Source organism: Triturus cristatus, chromosome 3_2 (assembly GCF_964204655.1).
Source record: "Triturus cristatus chromosome 3_2, aTriCri1.1, whole genome shotgun sequence".
Classification (NCBI taxonomy): Eukaryota; Metazoa; Chordata; class Amphibia; order Caudata; family Salamandridae; genus Triturus; species Triturus cristatus.
The window spans coordinates 146,398,967-146,419,937 of NC_140584.1; the positions used below are offsets into that span (position 1 = coordinate 146,398,967).

At 47.3% G+C, this 20,971-nt stretch overlaps 1 protein-coding gene across 8 annotated transcripts in view; it reads right to left on the bottom strand.

Moving 5' to 3' along the window:
• USP28 (ubiquitin specific peptidase 28) overlaps nucleotides 1-20,971 on the bottom strand; it is a 407,198-nt gene that overhangs the window by 169,055 nt on the left and 217,172 nt on the right. For all 8 annotated transcript variants that reach the window (XM_085647372.1, XM_085647371.1, XM_085647370.1 and 5 more), the window contains one exon: nucleotides 7,507-7,602. In XM_085647372.1, coding sequence (XP_085503498.1) covers nucleotides 7,507-7,602 — 96 coding nt within the window. The remainder of the gene's footprint in view (nucleotides 1-7,506; nucleotides 7,603-20,971) is intronic.

Genomic DNA, 20,971 nt, shown 5'->3' on the forward strand with positions numbered 1-20,971 from the left:
CATACAGGTGGGGCTAGACGCTGGGCCACGAGAGCTTGAACTTCTCCTTAGGTACAAGTGGTCTTCTGGGTGGTGTTGAGGTATGGGTGGCACATCCAGAGGATATGACAAAAAACATAGGGTGTAACCATGTTCCACAATCTGGAGCACCGATTGGTCGGGTGTGATGTTCCTCCACCCGGGGAGGTAAAAAGTGCTAAATCTTCCTAACGGGTGTTCGTAAGCTGCCTGAGGATGATATAAACTGTTTTGTGCAGCTGCCGGAGGGAGGTTTGGGTAGCGTGCTGCTCCTAGAGGCCTAGGCTCTGGAGGCTTGATCCCCTACTCCTACCGCAAAAGGACTGAGAGGCATTATGTTAGTAAAATGACATTTACTGTTTGTTATGGTGATTACACTCAGTTCCTCAAAGCATTTCTACTTGTTAGCATTTATGGTTACAGCCTAGAAAAAGCCCCAGGCCGCGTGGCAACGGAAGGGATGACACACATGTTAGTTGCTCTATCCAAAACCAAGCTAAATTACAAGTCACCTATTGCGGAGTAAAAAGCTACACAATACCAGTTAATTATTGTCAATTATTGTTCACTTCCAGCCCTTGCAACCTTACTTCGGTGCCAAGATGGCCATACCACAAAAAATATCCCTATGGTTAGAATAACATTTGTGGCTGGCCATAAAGGTGGGGCTAGACACTTGGCCAAGAGTGCTTGAACTTCTCCTCAGGGTATGGACAAGTGGGCTTCTGTGTGGTGCTGAGATATGGGTGGCATATCTGGGGGATGTGACAAAAAAACGTTCGGAGAAACCATGCTACACAATCTGAAGCACCGATTGGTCGGATATGACGCTCCTCCAACCGGGGAGGTAAAATGTGCTAAGTCTTCCTACTGAGTGTGTGTGAGCCACCTGAGGACGATATACAGGATTTTGCGACAACTGCAGGAGGGAAGTTTGGGTAGCATGCTGCCCCTAGAGGCCTTGACTCTGGTGGCTTGATCCTATGCCTCTACCGCAAAAGGACAGAGAGGCATTATGTTGCTGAGAATAATCCAATCGAACTGTTAGTACTAGTTTGCACGTAAGTCAGTACAAGGTACTAGTTTGCACGTATGTTTACAGCCAAGAAAACCCCCAGGCCTGCAAGCCAAGAGAGGGGTGCGAAACACGTGTTAGCTGCTCCTTCCAAAAGCTAGCAAAATTACAAGTCAGTTATCACAGAATAAAAAGCTACAAAATACTTGTTAATTATTGTCTATTATTGTTCACTTCCAGCCCTTGCAACCTTACTTCGGTGCCAAGATGGCCATACCACAAAAAATATCCCTATGGTTAGAATAACATTTGTGGCTGGCCATAAAGGTGGGGCTAGACACTTGGCCAAGAGTGCTTGAACTTCTCCTCAGGGTATGGACAAGTGGGCTTCTGTGTGGTGCTGAGATATGGGTGGAATATCTGGGGGATGTGACAAAAAAACGTTCGGAGAAACCATGCTACACAATCTGAAGCACCGATTGGTCGGATATGACGCTCCTCCAACCGGGGAGGTAAAATGTGCTAAGTCTTCCTACTGAGTGTGTGTGAGCCACCTGAGGACGATATACAGGATTTTGCGACAACTGCAGGAGGGAAGTTTGGGTAGCATGCTGCCCCTAGAGGCCTTGACTCTGGTAGCTTGATCCTATGCCTCTACCGCAAAAGGACAGAGAGGCATTATGTTGCTGAGAATAATCCAATCGAACTGTTAGTACTAGTTTGCACGTAAGTCAGTACAAGGTACTAGTTTGCACGTATGTTTATAGCCAAGAAAACCCCCAGGCCTGCAAGCCAAGAGAGGGGTGCGAAACACGTGTTAGCTGCTCCTTCCAAAACCTAGCAAAATTACAAGTCAGTTATCACAGAATAAAAAGCTACAAAATACTTGTTAATTATTGTCTATTATTGTTCACTTCCAGTCCTTTCAACCTTACTGAGGTGCCAAGATGTTCATACCACAACAAATGTCCCTATGGTTAGAAGAAGATTTGTACCTTGCACATCTAACCTGAAGCTGTAAAGTAAATAGTACCAACAATTAAAATGTGTTATCACCATCAATCCCTTCAGTCACTGACCATAGCTGAATTGAAAATCTGACTGTTTGCTGGTGGGTCCAAAACAATTCATGAATTTGATTTGTCAATACAAAAATAGCTTCAAATGTACAGAGTAAAGCATGAAGAAAAAAACATTTTTAAATATAAAAATATGTTATTGCATCATATTCTATAACCAGTGAAAATCCTATTAAAGACTGCTAATTCTGAAATTAAGTTTGAATGCCATATATTTCTTGCTAAGTTAACAAAGATTTGCATGGCACTACATTGACATTTGTCTCTCCTCATACAGCCTAATTATCTAGGAATGAATAAAGTTCTGATTCTTGAGATACGCTTCCCCTTGTATGTTAGAAATGTGCACTTAAACTAAAGGACTTTGTAGGAGAGTACTTTTTTGTATGGTCACCCACCTACATTTTGCTCCAATGCTGATGGTTATGACTCTAAAAGTGCACTAGAGCCGGCTGTTCAGGCCCCAGTGTCAGTGCTCTCTTCCAAAAACTGATACATGTGAATTGGCAACCCCAATTGGCAAGGACTTCAACTCCCTTATAAATCCCTAGTATATGGTACCAATGGTACACAGAGCATGGGTGTTAAGGTCGTCACCTGGGCCGGGCCTGAAGCACTGTTTGTGCTACGCTAAGTGACCTTAGTAAACTGATTACAGCAGGCCTACCATTGCAGACTGTTCGAAGTCGAATTTGCCATCACCAAGTGCGGCAAAGACAATGCACTATTTTTAATATATGGCGGTCACCCCGAATGAATGCCTCCTGAGCCCAGGAGGCAGGGTTCAAAATATTAAATGTGGACCTACAAATGCAAATTTATATGTCTCTATTGTAACCTTTTCTATTAAAGGCTACTAGAAGTGATAAGCGGTCCATAGGATAACATGGACTGAAAACTGCACAAACTCGAGTTCAACAGTTCCATTATGGTAATGCCAAAATATATCATGTTTGGTATCAAACAACGTGCCTCATCACCCCTGACATGATTCTCTTGGCGGAGACGATGTGGCATGCACCCAGGTGGCTACCTTAGAGGTTTCCCACCTGGTTGCCACAGCTTTTTTATGCGCTCTGGCTGCCAGCCTGCAGCTGCTGCCACCAAGACAGAAATCTGACTCCTTGCCAGGAGGTGTGAACGCTCCTAGGAGTCAGAAACAATAGCCTGGACGGGAAAGAGATCACACCTCCCTACCTGACAGGATGGCTAGTGAAGTGTCGGGAAGAGGGGAAATGTCGGGAAGAGGGGAAATGTCGGGAAGGGAGGAAACGTCATTGGGAAGAGGGGAAACGTTGTCGGGAAGAGGGGAAACGTCGTCGGGAAGAGGGGATACGTCGTCGGGAAGAGGGGAAACGTCGTCGGGAAGAGGGAAAAGGCATTTGGGAAGAGGGAAAAGGCATTCGGGAAGAGGGAAAAGTCATTGGGAAGAGGGAAACGGCAGGAGGAGGGAGGGAAACAGCGGGAAGAGGGAGGGAAACGGCGGGCAGAGGGAGGGAAACGGCCGGAGGAGGGAGGGAAACGGCGAAAGGAGGGAGGGAAACGGCCGGAGGAGGGAGGGAAACGGCGAAAGGAGGGAGGGAAACGGCGAAAGGAGGGAGGGAAACGGCGAAAGGAGGGAGGGAAACGGCAGGAGGAGGGAGGGAAACGGCAGGAGGAGGGAGGGAAACGGCAGGAGGAGGGAGGGAAACGGCAGGAGGAGGGAGGGAAACGGCGGGAGGAGAGAGGGAAACGGCGGGAGGAGAGAGGGAAACTGCGGGAGGAGGGAGGGAAATGGCAGGAGGAGGGAGGGAAATAGCGGGAGGAGGGACAGAAACAGCAGGAAAGGGAAACGGCGGGAGGAGGGAAATGGCGGGAGGAGGGAAGAAACAAGTAGAAAAAGGCAAAACAGAGGGCAGAAAAATGAGCAGAAAAGGCAAAACAGAGAGCAGAAAAGTCAAAATAGAGGGCAGAAAAGGAAAAACGGAGCAGAATAGGGTGAAACAGAGGGCAGAAAAACTAGCAGAAAAGGCAAAATGGAGGGTAGAAAAATTAGAAGAAAAGACAAAACAGTCGGCACAAAAATGAGCAGGAAAAGCAAAATAGAGGGCAGAAAGTGAGCAGAAAAAGGCAAACCAAAGCAAGAACCGAGCAGAGGAGGCTCACAAATTAGGCAGCAGGTAGACTGATAGCGGACGGCGGGAAAGCTGGCACAAGGACCTCAATAAAATATTGAGTTAGATCAATGGCAGAGCAAAGTGGTACAGAAGCTCGATGTTGAAACATTAGCACACACAAAGCAGAGGTCCTTGTGGTGGGCTGGTTGAATCGGTACATGAAAGTACCAATTTTGCATGTCCGGGGAAACTACTCAATCTTTGGGGGACCAAGGCAAGCAAAACTTGAGCAAGTGTTAACTTTGTCTTAAAGAGGAACAAGATCAATGCCCTGAAGTCCAAAATTGGTATGAGGCGAAGTACTTCTTGGGGACCAGGAAGTATCTGGAATAGCAACGCAATACCTCTTTTCTTCAGTGATTATTTCAGTTGCTCCTTTCATCATCACTTATTTGGAGAGAACGCAGCTTGATCCTCTGACACTTGGGCAGAAGCAGGAGAAATGTTAGAGAGGGTGTCTAGAAAAGGAAGGGCATAACCTTGCTGAACATATTAAATGGCCCATTCATCTGCCTTAATCGAGCCCTAGCGGGAAGACAGATGTGGATTTGGCCCCTAATGACCACAATGGTCATTGGAAGGGTAGCTAAAGAGGCTTGCTGGTGGTAAAAAAAAAAGAAGCTGATGTACAGCTGCTTTTGCAGAATTATTCCATCACTGCCCACTAAACCACAAAAAGGTTGACAAGTTGAGTGGGCATCCCCTGGAGACAGGCATGGCCCTTTGTGTATCCTCTGAACTTCTGATGCTGCAGATGGAATTAGCGAGTTGGGACAAAGTAACCTTAGGGAGCGAGCAGTAGCTCTGCTACCCTTACTGTGTTTAAGAGGCATGTATGCTTTCTAATAAAACAGTCTAGCCCTATCAAAGGTCATGCCTACAAGAGAGGCTTAGCAGAAAAGCTGGTGGCGAGCACGAAGTATGGTGCCCATAGTACAAGCTACAAAACATGTTGTATCTAAGCAAGACCAGAACAGATATTTTGCAATTACTTGGCCATTCTGCACTGCATGTGTGAATGAGTTTATTAGGTTTGCAGGCAATGCGAGTAAAACCTCACTTTCCATGTCCTAAAGGAGGAGAGTGTAGTGAACCAGGATATAAACGGCACTGATGGAGCGAAGAACTAGGCAGACTAATGAAAAAACCTTCTTACCCATAGCATCCATTCCCTTTGATTCCTTGTCTGGAGGGCCTTAGAAAAGACGTTGTGTTGACTTTGATCGTGGAAGCCTGAACTATAATGCTCTCAGGTGTAGGATGTGACATCAGGAATGTTGTCGATCACCTGGTGCACCTGTGTCATCCCGCAAAAAAGACAATTCTTTGGTAGAATCAAGTCATACCCTCATGACAAACTAAACTAAATCATGGCTTTGCTAAACTCCAGTAGTGGCACGGGGAACTCTGATGCATCAACTTAAGATTATGAATTTGAACTGAGTCTGAATACATAGTCAGAGTCTCGTTCCTCAAACGCAGACTACGAGACCTCTCCCTGGAACGTCTAGACTTCAAAGGGCTTTAGATACTTCTTTTCTAGTGTTCTCTTCAACTTGTTCTTAGACTTTGATTTGGGCTTACCCAAATATGGAGAATGGACCTGTGAGAGGCCACATAACTTGAAGGCAAACCAAGCTGGTAGTTTGTCTTTAGTTACCCAATGTTTGGCCTCCCTGATGGCCTATAGATGCATCAGAGGGCTATGTTGTAAAACGTATGGTTTTGATTAGAGAAAAAGCACCAAATACAGACGTCGTGCAAGTTTGTGGCTAACACATGCTATTATAAGCCCAGCACAGCTTAAACCCTGCTATCTTCGGAGGAGGCATCCCTGCACAATGCCAAAAAAGTTTGGGACAAGCTTTGGTAAACAACAGAATCTAGAGTAGTTGAATGCTGGATCAATGTCTAATGGCTCTGTGCCATCCTATCCAGAGGGAAGATTGAGTCCTGATGGAGGCAACAGCACCAACTCTTGGTGTACAAGGCGAAGAGTCGGTGTTAAAAATATCGATCAAAAATAAGGTGAATCGGAGTCCAAATATGTTTGCTAAGCAGTTTAGCTAGGCCTAGGCAAATACATTTGGTTTGTTATTAACCAGCTATATTGACAGGTGAAGAATAAACACAGGCCATGTTTACAAGGTATTCTGCTAATGGGGTCCTTATACTTTCTATACAATTAACTTGTATGGCTTTACATTTAATTGATTAGGGATTTCCCAATTGTTTTCATAATCAAGAAAGCAAGCAAGTTCTACATTTGCATGTTTCATTAATCCAAAATTCCACCTGCAACCCACTGCATACACTTTTAAAAAATGTTTTTACATGCACTGAATATTTTCTAGATATCCCCCCCCCCCACATTTCAATAGATCTCAATGATCTTGGAGATTTTAGTAGTGATCATCGCTCAGCTAAGCCAGAAAAATCTTGCACCCATCTCCCTAATGCCCCCCACCCGCCTGCCGCTTCCTTGACTTTGTTACTATTCAAGTGGTCCATGTCTTACTCTTTCAAAATGTTTTAATAGCACTGCAACATTTATCACTGTTTAAAATGCCTCAACATTTTACACTTCAGTTTTAAATGAATTTCGAAAATCCAAGGACCTTGAATAATATCTGCGGTCCAAGATAGTTCATAGTGAAAAACAGATTGCTATAATAAAGTGATACTCAAAGTACGGCCCGAGGGCCGCATGCCACCCTCCTGACCTATGCATGCGGCCCCCGGGGCAGCAGCAGCACTGGGCTGTGGTTTACTCGACTCAGCACTAACATGGAAAAAAATGTAAATATACAGCAAACACTTATTTAAAGGTTAATACATTTAGGGAAAGGAAATAACTAGGACCTTAACTTTAGAAACACCTAAATTTTTAAAGACAGCCACTAGATATACATGCTTTGCTTCCCCTACAGCCACTTTACACCCCCCCCCCCCCGCTGGCATCAGTGCAACCCTCGGACACACCATAGACCAAACTTTGCGGCCCCCGGGAAAATGTTTGTGAGTACCCATGCTATAATAATTTTTTTTTTTAATTCAGTGACTGATAGCGGGCACGGTGAGCTATACAAATTGTTATTAATTACATTTTCAATGTTGGCCCTGACATGCGTAGAATTCAAAAGTAAATGTCACCCAAATACATCAGCAGCATTAACAAGAGATAAAAGTAAGAGGCTCAAAGCGAGTGAGACCTTGAACTGCACATAAAGGCTCATACCTTTCCAGTTTCTTTTGTAGGAATGATGCTCTCCCCTTCAGTCGTCTGATCTCCTCCCTTTTTGTTCGGATGAGTTCTTTGTTTTTATACAAGTACCTAGGCATTGAAAATGGAAGACAGCTGAAGAACAGTAGCCTGCTCAGTTCACCTGTGTACAACATCTGAATTTCCAGCACCCAATTAAATGATGACAGACCGTGAGAAACAAATGACAACAAAGCAATGTAGTAGGACATGAAGGACAACATCCAAATGCACATAAGGAAAAGTTAAAGCATATAGCAGGGAGTATGAAAAAGAGTGGAGTACAAGGAAACCTTAATTCTATTAAGCATCCTCAAAGGCTGCACTCAGGACAGACAAATGACATTGGCACCATGTCAGAAAAGGCAAATGCTACTTACCAGTATGCATCTGTTCTTGCATGTAGAGCTGCAGATCTACACACTGTGCATAGATCGCCATCTGGTAAGGGCCCCGGATGTTTGCAGTTGTTATTCCTCTTGGAAAGTCTTTGCAAGTCACGAGGTATGTAGCTCCTCCTTTGGATCGTATTGCGCATGGGCTTCGGCTCCATCCTCCGATTGTTTTTCGCCAGCAGGGAAATGATGGAGCGTAGTAGTAAGCAGTGAGGATGCCCATGTGTGCTGTATCTAAATAAGATAAACTGGAACAGATAAAGGTAGCCGTGGAGGCGGGTGGGCGTGTGTAGATCTGCAGCTCTACATGCCAAGAACAGATGCATACTGGTAAGTAGCATTTGCCGTTCGAGGCATATGAGCTGCAGATTACACACTGTGCATAGATTATATAGTAGTACTCGCTCCTAGCGGCCACCACCAGTATCTATGCAGTGGTTTGAAACAATGTTTTGAGTACAGCCTGGCCCACACTAGCTTGTTGCTTAGTTTGCACATATACACAATAGTGTTCAGTGAAAGTGTGCTGTGTAGACCAGCTGCCTTGCAGATATCATCTAAGGGGATGTTCCCTAAAAATGCGACGGAAGCCCCTATCTTACGTGTAGAGTGGGCTTTTGGGGGAACAGATAGCGTTCGTTTTGCTTTGTGGTAGCAAATCTGTATGCATTTAACAATCCACCTAGCTATCCCAGATTTGGAGATGGGGTTGCCTTTGTGTGGTGGTGAGAAAGACACGAACAGCTGTTTGGTCTTACGAAAGGGTTGTGTTCTCTCGATGTAGTAGAGTAAGGCTCGTTTGACATCTAGTGTGTGGAGAGCTCTTTCTGCAATGGTCTGTGGCTGCGAGAAGAATACGGGTAGTTCCACAGATTGGTTTAGGTGAAAGGGAGAAATGAGTTTAGCGAGGAATTTTGGAGTAGTACGGAGAACAACCTTGTTATGGTGCATTTGCAGAAAGAGTTCTTGAATGGTGAGGTCTTGTATCTCACTGACCCTTCTGAGGGAAGTAATGGCTACAAGAAAAGCAGTTTTCCATGTTAGGAATTGAAGTTCACATTTGTGTAGACGTTCAAAGGGAGGACCCATTAGTCTTGTGAGAACGATGTTTAGGTTCCACACAGGTGAGGGTGGCACTCTGGAGGGAATTATTCTTTTGAGGCCTTCCATGAAGGCTTTTATGGCAGGTACTCTAAAGAGTGATAGATGTTGCCTGTTTTGTAAATCAGCTGCTATGGCCGCAAGGTGCAGTCTAATAGACGTGTAGGCTAGGTTGCATCTTTGTAGGCTTAGTAAATAGCCTATGATGTGTTGAATGGACGCATCTAGGGGATTGAAGTTATTGTTGTGACAATAGATCACGAAACGTTTCCACTTGGCTGCGTAGCAAGCTCTAGTGGTAGGTCGTCTAGCTTCTCTAATGACGTTCATACAGTCAGGGGGAAGATTAAGATAACCAAATTCTAGGATTTCAGGAGCCAGATCGCAAGGTTGAGCTGAGCTGGGTCTGGGTGCCTGATCTCTCCATGGTTCTGGGTTAAGAGGCGTGGAGAGAGGTGTAACTTTTGGTGCGGTACTACATATAGTTCCAGCAGTGTGGTGTACCACGGTTGTCTGGCCCAAGTTGGAGCTACTAGGATGAGAGTGAGGGAGTGTTGCTGAAGTTTGCGCACCACTAGTGGAATGAGTGGGAGAGGCGAAAAGGCGTACGCAAATCTGCCTGACCAGTTCATCCATATCGCATTGCCTTTGGACAATGGGTGTGGATACCAGGCGGCGAAGGTTGGGCATTTGGCGTTTTCGTGGGTGGCGAAGAGGTCTATCTGTGGGTGCCCCCACATTTGAAAGTAGGGGTGAAGAACTTGTTGATGGATTTCCCACTCGTGGATCTGTTGTGTTTGTCTGCTCGGCAGATCGGCATAGTGTTTGACTCCTGGGACATGTTGCGCTAGGAGAAAGATGTTTTGGGGTATGGCCCATCTCCATATGCTCTGTGCTAGCTGAGAGAGCTGCGGAGAGTGTGTGCCTCCTTGTTTCTGTATATAGTACATGGCTGTCATGTTGTCCGTACGGACTAGGACGGCCTTGCCTGAAACATGTGTTTGAAAAGCCTTTAGGGCTAAGAATATGGCTAGTAACTCTAGATGGTTGATGTGGAGTAACTTTTGTTGAGGTGTCCACCTGCCCTGCATGGTGTGATGTAGTAGGTGAGCTCCCCAGCCGGAGAGCGATGCGTCCGCTGTCAGTACTATCTGAGGAATCGGGTCCAGGAACGGTTGCCCTTTGGAAAGGTTTTTGGTGGTCCACCACTGCAGAGAGCGATGGGCATGACCCTCTACCAACACGAGATGTCAATTGACCCTGGGCCTGGTTCCATTGGCGTGCTAAGCACTCTTGGAGAGGACGCATCTGGAGTCTTGCGTGAGGTACTAGGAGTATGCAAGAGGCCATCATTCCTATAAGTTGCATGAACATTCGAGCTGGAAGAGAGTTGAAATTTGGCACGTAGAGCCTGAATGCTTGCTATCCTGGCAGGACTGGGATAGGCTAGCGCTTTTGAGGTGTCTATGGTGGCACAGAGGTATTGTTTTACGTGGGACGGTTGCAGATGGGACTTTGCATGGTTTACTGTGAAGTCCAGTTCGTGAAGTAGTTGGATAGTGGCGTGAGTGTGTTGTACACACTGGTTGTATGAGCTGACTTTTATGAGCCAGTCGTCTAGGTATGGGAAGACGTGGATGTGTTGTCTTCGCAGGTGTGCTGCCACTACCGCTAGGCACTTGGTAAACACCTGTGGTGTTGTGGTGACTCCGAATGGGAGCACTTTGAATTGATAGTGTTGACCGTCCGCTACAAATCTGAGAATTTTCCTGTGAGCCTTGTGAACAGGAATGTGGTAATAGGCGTCCTTGAGGTCTAGGGTGGCAAGGAAGTCGTTTTGGGAGAGCAGGGGAAGTATCTGCTGGAGTGTGACCATGTGGAAATGGTCTGAGTGTATATAGTGATTTAGGGGTCTGAGGTCCAGGATGGGCCTTAGAGTGTCGTCCCTTTTGGCTATGAGAAAATATAGGGAGTAAACTCCCATATTTTGTTGGTGGGCAGGAGCTAGTTCTATCGCACTCTTTTGTGGGGGGAGATTACCTCCTGCTTTAGAAGTGACAAATGTTCCTGTGACATTGGGCGTTGTTTGGGTGGAATGTTTGGGGGGTAGATGTTAGTTCGAGGCAGTAGCCTGACCGAATTATCTGTGTTACCCATTTGTCTGAGGTGATAGTAGTCCAGACAGGAAGGAAATTGTGGAGTCTGCCCCCGACTGGAGAGGGATGGTCTGGGGGGAGTGGAGGGAAGTCATTGGGCAGGGGTGGAGGTAGAGCGGGAGGTGTTAGTTTTGCCTCTGCCTTTATTGTTGTTACCCCTGTAGCTGCCTCTCTGGTAACCTCTAGTGAATGTGGATTGGATAGGGGCTTTATAGGAAGTGGAGGCGCTGTCGGAGGAGTAGCCTCTGGAGGTGCTTCGAAAGGAAGAGCAGTGAAAGGAGCGCCTGGGAAGGTGCGACTGTAGGGCTCCCATAGACTTTGCCGTATCGGTGTCCTTTTAATTTTTTCCAGGGTAATGTCAACGTTCGGGCCAAACAGATATTTCTGGTCAAAGGGGTGGTTGAGGATGGAAGCCTGCACCTCGGGTTTGAAACCCGAAATTCGTAGCCAGGCATGCCTACGGAGGAGGACGTTGGTGTTAATTGCCCCAGAGGCGGTGTCAGCTACATCGAGGGCGCAGCAAATGGAGGTGTTGGTGATGGTTTTACCCTCCTGGATTAGTTTGTTGGCTCTATATTTGTCAGGGAGGTGTTGCATTATGGCTTCTAGTTCGTCATAATGTGCCCTGTCATATCTTGCCAAAAGCGCTTGGGTGTTTGCAATGCGCCATATGTTGGCAGCCTGGGATGCAGTTCGCTTGCCAGAGGCGTCTAGGAGTTTGGACTCCTTATCAGGTGGTGTTGCCTCGCCTGATGGCTGGGAGTTCGCACGCTTCCTTGCAGTGGAGACTACTAGAGAGTCTAGTGGTGCGGGCCCTCTGATGTAGGTGGGGTCTGTAGGGGCAGCCTTATACTTCTTCTCGATGCGAGGGTTGATGACCCTGGCCCTGACCGGCTCTTTAAAGACCTCTGGCGCGTGCTTGATAACCCCTTTAAGCATGGGCAAAATGGAAGTGGCCCTGTGTGTAGTGTCAAAGGTATCTAGGAGGAAGTCCTCCTCCACGGGGTCTGTATGGAGATCAACTCCGTGGTAGTGTGCAGCCCTATGGAGCAGTTGGTTAAACCCCAAAGTGTCTTGGGGAGGGGGGGGGGGGGGGGGAGGGGAGAGGGGGGGGGAACGGTCTTGAAGGGTAAAGGTCATCCTGCGGGACGTTCGGGACGTCTGGGATGTTGTGGTCATCCCATGGGTCTGGGGAGCCTGTAGGAGTGGGGTCCCCTGTGGGTTGGTCATGGAGTCTGTCCCCTGTGTCGTCATAGACATCGTCATCATCCTCATCCGGAGAGGTTGTGGGGGAATGATGAGGTGGGGGAGGCGGAGGAGAGGGAGGAGGTGGAGGTGGAGGAGGAGGTGGAGGAGGGGTGAAGGTAGTCACAAAGGGGAGGTAGCAAAGTCTCTTCTCTTTGGAGGTGGAGCTGGGGCAGGCTTGTTCAGCGGTCTCTTTTTGATCCTGAGCATCAAATGTCCAGTTTTAGGGTCTTTGACAAGTGTTTTTTGTAGTGGATCGGGCCGAAATAGTTCCTCTGTGAGGGGCTGATCCGTCGGCGCCAAAGGCGTCGGAGCCGTAGGTTTTTTAGTCTTGGAGTCGGCATCGGTTCGTTGTTTTGAACTGTGTGGCTTAGAAATGTCCAGTTGTTTCCTCGGTTCCGAGATGACTTTCGGCTTCGAGGTGTGGGTGTCGAGGGCTTTTGATTTTTTGCTCGGTTTCGGAGATGGTGTCGGTTCCGAGGAGCTAGTGCTTGTCTTCAACGCCGAGTGCTTCGGTGTGGATCTCGGCGTAGAGGAGGAGGAGGCCATCTTCTTTTTCAGTGCCAGCGGAGGAGTGTTTCTCGGCACCGACGGCAGGCTGGTTCGAGCCCGAGCTGCCAGAAGGCTTGATGGGCTTCTTTACCGGGCCCGAAAGCGAGGTAATGTGAAGCAGTGTCTTTGGTCGTGCCTAGGTCCGAGGGCGAAGGCGTGAACGAAGCCTTTTTCGATGCCTTTGAGGGTGGGGGGTGGGGATCGAGGTTGGTACTCACGCCCCTCTGTGCCGGAGTGATGTCCTCGACATCTGAGTCATCGGCTTCGGATGCGCTGACGAGGCCCTCTTCAGTGTGCTGGTCTTCGGGAACATCGACGCCTTCTCCGAAGATGTTGTCGGAGATTGCAGTCGACGAGTGTGCCATGGTTCTCCTCGCCCTTCGGTCCCGAATGGTCTTTTTCGACCGGAAGGATTTGCAAGCCAGACAGTCTCGAGCCTCGTGCTCTGGGGAGAGGCAGAGGTTGCACACCTCATGGAGATCGGTGTGGGGAAACTTTGACCCACATCGAGGACACTTCTTAAATGGAGTCCTTTCCATCAGCCAGGACCGGAGCTCAGGTAGGCCCGAAGGCCTTCATCGACAACCTGAATCGAAGACTTCGAACGTTGAGAGTGGCGTCGAGTGTGGAGATCGCGTTCTAAACAATACCGCGGAAAGGGAAGGCTTGCGCGCCGATCAGAAGAACTGAAAACGGTTCGGAACCGGAGCGCGCAGATCACATCCGAACCCGATGGAGGAAAAAAAACAATCTGAGGATGGAGCCGAAGCCCATGCGCAATACGATCCAAAGGAGGAGTCACATACCTCGTGACTTCCAAAGGCTTTCCAAGAGGAAAAACAACTGCAAACATCCGGGCCCAACACCAGATGGCGATATATGTACAGTGTGTAATCTGCAGCTCATATGCCTCAAACTTGCACTTCGAAATTCTGCGTCTGCATTTTCAAAACAGAAGTTACTTACATTTTTAAACTGCAAAGTGCACATTAGAATAGCTAAATAGCTAAAGGGGCTGCACAGGATCTAAATTTTAAAAGCAACTGCTCCTGTGTCATTGAACACAACAACGCAGTGCTTAATTTGTAAAATAATGAGTGCCGTTGCCCAAAGCACATGTCAGAAGCCCACGGCCGGCGCAAGTGAATGACAGCACGCCGATACTCGAGGCAGTGCAGTCTGGAATCCACCAGCGGGCAGTCTGACAACGGGCCGGTATCAGAGAAATGCAGCTGTAGGGCCGCTTTTTGGGAAAGCATGGTGGCAGATTTGGGCTGTGTCTCTAGATGTCGCAAACGGCCAGTGGGGGCCTGAGCGGCCTTTTAAGAGACAGATGGGCCTCTATTACTTACTTTTTACTAACAGGGAAGAATTGTCATTCCCAGTCACTTGCTTGGCTGGCCCAATAATGTATGAAGATTTGGCAGGGGGCCTGAGTATTAGTGGCCTCACTTGTATACAGCTGTGGTTGACCACTGTGAACTAATCGGTGCACGAAGAGTCCTGGCAACATCTGCATTTTATTAAATCTCCATGAAGTTAAGAAAACACGCCTCTTTTAGAGAAACCCCCCTCCTTATTATTAGACTTAAAGCAGTGTTTTGCAAAAAGTTGCAATCTGCAAATGGGAGCTCCTTCTTTTTAGGGTACCCAAGCCTAATTTTGATCCCAATCCAACCTTGACCAAGGACTCTGGAATTCGCCGCCAGACACTCCCTTACACTTTATCTTATTCTTGCAGGTTCCTGCTTTCTTTCTTGGCAACATTATTTCAGTCTTTCTTTTCCTGCCTTTTACCCCATTTGTGCTGCTCTAGGGAATTGAATGATGAAGAAAAATAAGTGCCATTCCCCAAGAATTAGTGCTGGTGGCTCATCACCAGGTCAAATTAAGCACTGCCACAATGACCTCACAAAAGAAACAAAGTAGAGCATCATATAGGCACATCCCCAGAGCAATGGCGTCAGTTATGTCTTGAATGGTTACGTGCCCTCAGATGCGGATCACCCAAGATAGATTGGAGGGGACAGTGTGCCGAATCTAAACAGGGACCTTTTAAACAGTTGCAGGAGTATACTCCACAGAACAGGGAGAAAAGAGGGCAGTGATAAACTGGAGGCTAGAAAGAGCATTCAACAAAAACAGAATTACTGAAGGTAAATAAGTTCTTCTGATTGATATATTTCCATCTACATACTCCTCACCTTTTGAGTACATTTCCAAATAATACTTCCCAAAAACAGCGGATATAAGGAGTGGACTGACACCAAAAAGTCTTGAAGGGCCAAGTGAGATAAAAAGGCCTTTTCTGCAGCCCTAACTGCTGAAGCAGTAGTGTTTGGTGAACATATGTACAGATGCCCTTGTTGCAGCATGGCAGATTTTTAGGACAAACACTCTTTGCCCATAGTGGAATGAGCCCCTACGCCCTCTGGGCATAGCAAATCTGTATAAACAGGATGATCTACTTGAAAAGTGTCAGTTTCTGTACCACCTCACCCTTTTTAGTGCAGCAAACTCCACAAAATCCTTGCAGGATTGATGCCGAAGCTGAAGCAGTAGTGCTAGGGGAAACATTTCCACTTTAGTGGGAGAGAGATAATGGCAGGAAGAGTGATTAATTTATTTACGTGGAAGGGCAATACCACCTTAGATAGAAAGGAAGCTGAAGTCCTCTGCACCAATTTTTCTAGAAAGAAAATGCTATATGAAGGCCGCACGTACAGTGCTTGCAGCTGACTGACACCCTGTGCAGAGATAACTGTGATAAGGACAACCGTATTGATGTCCAGGAGTGGCAGAAAACAATTATGCAAGGGTTGGAAGGCGTGAACATCAGGAATGTAATGACCACTGTGAGACCTGGCATCCTCGGCGTGGTTTCCCCTGTCTTTATGCCTCTACCGCCTGTATTTTTGACTGTATGCTGGAATTCATTTTTGCTGGTTTGTGCACATTTCCACTGGTGATCAGTGCTGAAGTGCTAGTTCTCCCTGTGCAAATTGTGATTATGTTTGGTTACCCATGATTGACATATTTGATTTAAAGGTAAGTTCCAAGTAAAGTACAGTGTGTGCCAAGGGCATGTAAATCAAATGCTACTAGTGGGCCTGCAGCACTGGATGTGCCACCCACACGAGTGGCCCTATAAACATGTCTCAGATCGGCCAATGCGGTATCTGTGAGTGCAGTTTTAAACTGCCATGCCTCCCTGCCAAGTGCACCCACTTGCCAGGCCCAAACCTTCCCTTGTCTTCCATATAAGGCAACTCTAAGGTAGGCCCAAGGTAGCCTCATGGGCAGGATACAGTGTATGTGAAAGGTAGGACATATGATGGTGTGCTTTGCATTTCCTGATAGTGGAATACTGCCAATTTCGTTTTTTACTATTGCAAGGGCTATCTCTCGCATAGGTTATCATTGGAGTTGCTTTAAAACATCTTACAAGTGTAACTTTGAACTAGGAAGAGCTAGAGATTTGGAGTTTTGGCTCCTTGCGCTCAGCATTTAAAAATCTATCTTTTAGTGAAGTTAGTTTTTAAATTGTGTGTTTGAAAATGGCACTTTTAGAAAGTGGGCATTTTCTTGCTTTACCATTCTGTGTCCAGGTCTGTGGAATCAATGTCTGGTTTAGACTGACAGCTGGTTTGTTTGTGCAATCACTCTAGTCAGTCACAGGGAGCCGAAGTGTGATCTGCATATCCTGATGACCCATCACCAGGCAGATAGGCCTTCCTGAGCTGGAGTGGTGGGATGAGTTGTCACCGACACCTGAATAGGGCTATGCCTAGCCTCTCACAATGCTGTCTCCGCCCCCCTGTAGTGTGTCTGTAGCCAAGGAATGGCAAGGCAGGATCTTGTGCACAACAAAGACTTTCCTTTCAAGTATGCTTATGTCAAAGGTCAAAAGGGGTACAAGTATTGGACCTATAACACCAGATCTTTAGAATACTTCTGGAATGAGAACTCTGCCAAGAAAAGGAGCTGAAACGCTGTCAGGAGTAGTACTGCCCCTTTGTTGTGTGTGCTTTGCTGGGTTGGTCTGCAATTGCTGCTTTGGTCTGTGGGGAGTGAAAGAACTGGAATTGCTTTCTTGTATCCTGCTTTCCCAAGGCTCTCCAAGGGCTTGTGTGCACTTGCCTGGCTTGTGTGCACTTGCCTCCGGTTGGAAGTCTCAGGGCCATCAAAGACTTAATTTCCAGCATCTGAGCTCCACTGCTAGGAGTTCTGACCTGCCAAGTGGTACCCATTCCAGTTCTGGGCCCTTGGAAGTAGTTCTGCTGCTTCAAGACCTGCAAATCCCTGCATCGCCCTTTCAGCGCCGTTTATCTCACTGCAAGCTTCCAGTGTGGTTAAAAAACCAACACACAGCCACGGTGCAGATGGAAAATCAAAAAAATAAAAATCGACACAGCGCCCGTTCATGGCCTGAAGAACCGCCACAGCCGGAATCCAGAGCACTGTGTCTTCAATGTCCGAGACCCCCTCTCCAACTTCGACACAGGCCTTGCTGTGCGACTGAAGGAATCTACGCATCACCTATCTGCAGGAGTTAGAATCAATGCAGCGCTAGTTTTGCCATTGCCTCGACGCGTCTAGATTTTCTCATGCATTGCACCTGCGCGCAAAGTTTCCAACGCATCACACCACAGAAAGGAGTAACCTCCGGAAATCAACGCCTCGCTTCTACCCAGTAAGGAATCGACGCAACACTTCTGCTGCGTACATGCAAAATGACGCCGCCTCCATTCCTCTGGGACTCAAGAACCAATGCATCGCTGAGTTTTCTGACACTTTCCTCCTTTGAATCAGAAGTACTTTGTGCTAAAAACCAATGCATCCATGAAGTTCTATGGACAGAATTGCTTAGACCTTTTAAAAGTGATATTTTGAGTTATGTATGTTTGATTTTTGTCGTTTTGGTCTTGTTTGTGTTTTTTTTAACTGGTTTGGTGTCCCTTTGTAGTGTTTTAACTGTGTTACTGTGTGTTCTATGAACAAACGCTTTACACATAGCCTCTGAGGTACGACTGCCTGCTCATGCCCAACTACCAAGGGGGTGAGCAGAGGTTATCTTGGGTGTGTAACTACCTTGCCCTGACTAGAAGGAAGGGTTCCTACTTGAACAGGGTGCATACTATTGCCAACTAGAGACCCCCATTTCTAAAAACCACATTAAGGTTCTATTGAAGCATAATAAAAGGTGTCAGTAGAAACAAGTGCATCAAAAGACCGAGAGAGCCAACATATAACCTTTAAGTGTGACCACTGCTAAGCACTGCTGAGCCAAACGTAAAACAAACAATAAACATCAGACAGCTTGGCATTGGAGGGACCTACATAAAATGGGGGCAACTGTTATGCACCAGGCCACAGATTTTGCTCAGTGCTCCAAGTAGAGAAATTTAGTCAAGGGAATCTAGCTTAAAAAAACAAAAAATCACAAATCACATCCACTACTTTAGCAGGTAAGTTGATTCTGTTCAATTGTCGCTGGTCATTCTCCCCACATGGAAATGTAAGTTGCAGAGATTCAGGTGTAGCACATTACCCTGGTGTGGAGACCAGCGGTTCTCTAAAAAAGGCAAACAAATCGGAAGGCAAATAGCCATGATCAACAAGTAAGGGTACAACACACTCCTGGACCAATCTAGAGCTATCAAGATGATTTGAGCCTTGTCTTTATAAATTTCTCTCAGAACTCAAGGTAGGAGGGTTAGCTGTGGACCTCCAGCTCGCAGTGATTGTTACACTGCTGTTCTCGGTGGTGGCGGCAAAAAGATTCATCTGGGGTAAGCTATACTGGTCAAAGATGTACTGAGCCACCATAAGGGGAAAGGCGCCATCTCTCGTCTGCCAATTGGCATCTGCTGAGCTTGTCTTCCTTGGCATAGAGCAACCCTGCTAGATGATGGGGCATGGCCAGGCAAGATGGCTGCCTAGACATGTTTCCCCGGAGCTCCCCCGACACACCAAAAATCCTTTTAAATATCCTTGACTGCCGCAGCCACTGCACACTACTTCAGAGTCGCAACAACACCCTGATTGACCCCCACCTGGCAGTGGAGCTGTGAATCGGTTGAAACCCAGCAAAGTAGAAAGCGGAGCCAGCATGCACAAGAGGGCCTGTGGGCCTGCGTGGAAGACGCTCCAAGAGACTGGGCTGTGGGGGGAGCACGTATCCCCGCCATAGGATCTGAGTTGTGGGCACAGCGGCGTGGCTGCAGATGGGCTTGCTCGGCTGATTGCAGAGATCTGGGCTGAGCCTGGTTTAGCGGAACCGCAAAGGAAAGGAGTGCTACAGCCGCTGGTCCCACTGTGCTGGGCTTGAAAAGCCAACTGATTGCAGGGCACCCGGGTGGTCTCCGGAAGCTCCCTGGAACTTGAGGTAGAGTGCATGCAGGCCGCTGGGACTGGCCACAAGGCTGCCCAGAGATGTATGCGGAACCAGCGCAGGGGTCTGGGGGAGTGGAGAAGGGCTGCCTGGGACCTGACTGAGGCCTAATAAGCAATAACCCTAAATGGAGGGAACATATTAACTCACACTGCTGCCAAATAGAAGGGCCGAGGTCCACAGGCATAGTTGATGTTGGGTGAGTCCCTGTGGTGAAGCACCTGGACCGTGAAAAGGCACTGTGACGTGGGCACCCATACAATTTAATTTACAGTGTCTTTAGCCTCTGTGGTGCCCGACTCGGAGAGGCTAAATAGGGTTCCCGGGAACAATTTTCTTGCATCTGGGGTCACAGAGTTACGAATCCCACATGGCCAAGGACAAACCCAGCCCATACAAACAAATACAATTGATAATTATGCCCAGCTTTGACTTTCGCAAGGCGGAGTGTAATTTACGGTTGCTGCAAAATGAGGTGGCTATCTTGAAAAGGACAGTGTCTGCACTACAGACCTTATCGGCCTGCATGGATGTGAGGCTTGAAGATGCTGAAGGGCGTTTCGGGAGGAACAACCTTCGCTTTGTGGGGTTCCCTGAGAAAGAGGAGATGCAATCCACCGTGTTATTCCTGGGAGATTGGATCCCAAACATCCGAGGCCAAAAAGACTTTCCAAATTTTTCACAACTGAATGGGCTCATTGAGCGCTGGCTCCGCTGCCCAGGCTGGGCGCACAACCACACGCCCTTATAGCATGCTTGTTTAATTTTAGAGTTAGAGAAGAGATCCTGCAACATGTTCAGGCTCACATGGCCCCTTAGTTTTTAGTACGGAATGTAATGGTATTCCCGGATAACACTCGTAAGGTGCAGACTTTTTATCAATTAAGAAACGGCTGCACGACAGGAATCTCCACTACAGTCTCATGTTTCCTGTGAAACTTGGGGTACAACACAGGGGAAAAATGTATTTCTTTGTCAATTCCGGCAACGCAAATGACTAGCTGGATTCACTAGGAGAACCACCTCGACAGGAAACTCTGGAACGCAATAGAGCTGCGAGTGGCACTAAACGTTGGAGAACTAAAACCTGCAGGCACTCACCTGACATTTTGCCACGCTCCGACGTCCGTCATACCGGGAAGATTATAGTATCCCAGATGGAACTTTAAAGGACTAGAACAGTGTGCCTGACACCCATGACTCCTTTACATCACACAGAGATGCTAGAGACTACCGGAGTGATACCGCAGGTCAGGAGAAGGGGTTATGGTTTGGACATTGTGTGTATACCTTGAACTTTCCAGTTAATAAGAGTATACGTATTGATGCAATTTATACCCAATATATCCACAGTATTCATATATGAGCTGGTGTACACTGGTCTGGGAAATGTCTCTTTGCCTTACTATAGGTGGGGGTAGAGTATGTTTTTTATTTTATTTTCACTATATGTCATGCCATTGATGGCAACATGGTAAATGTGCTGGGGGGAGATCACAGCATGCAACGGTCCTACCAGGCGGGCTGAGAGCCTCCGGCCTCGCCAGCCTGGTGGGATGCTAGGTCCTCTGCACTATGTATTTTACTTAGTTGAGGCG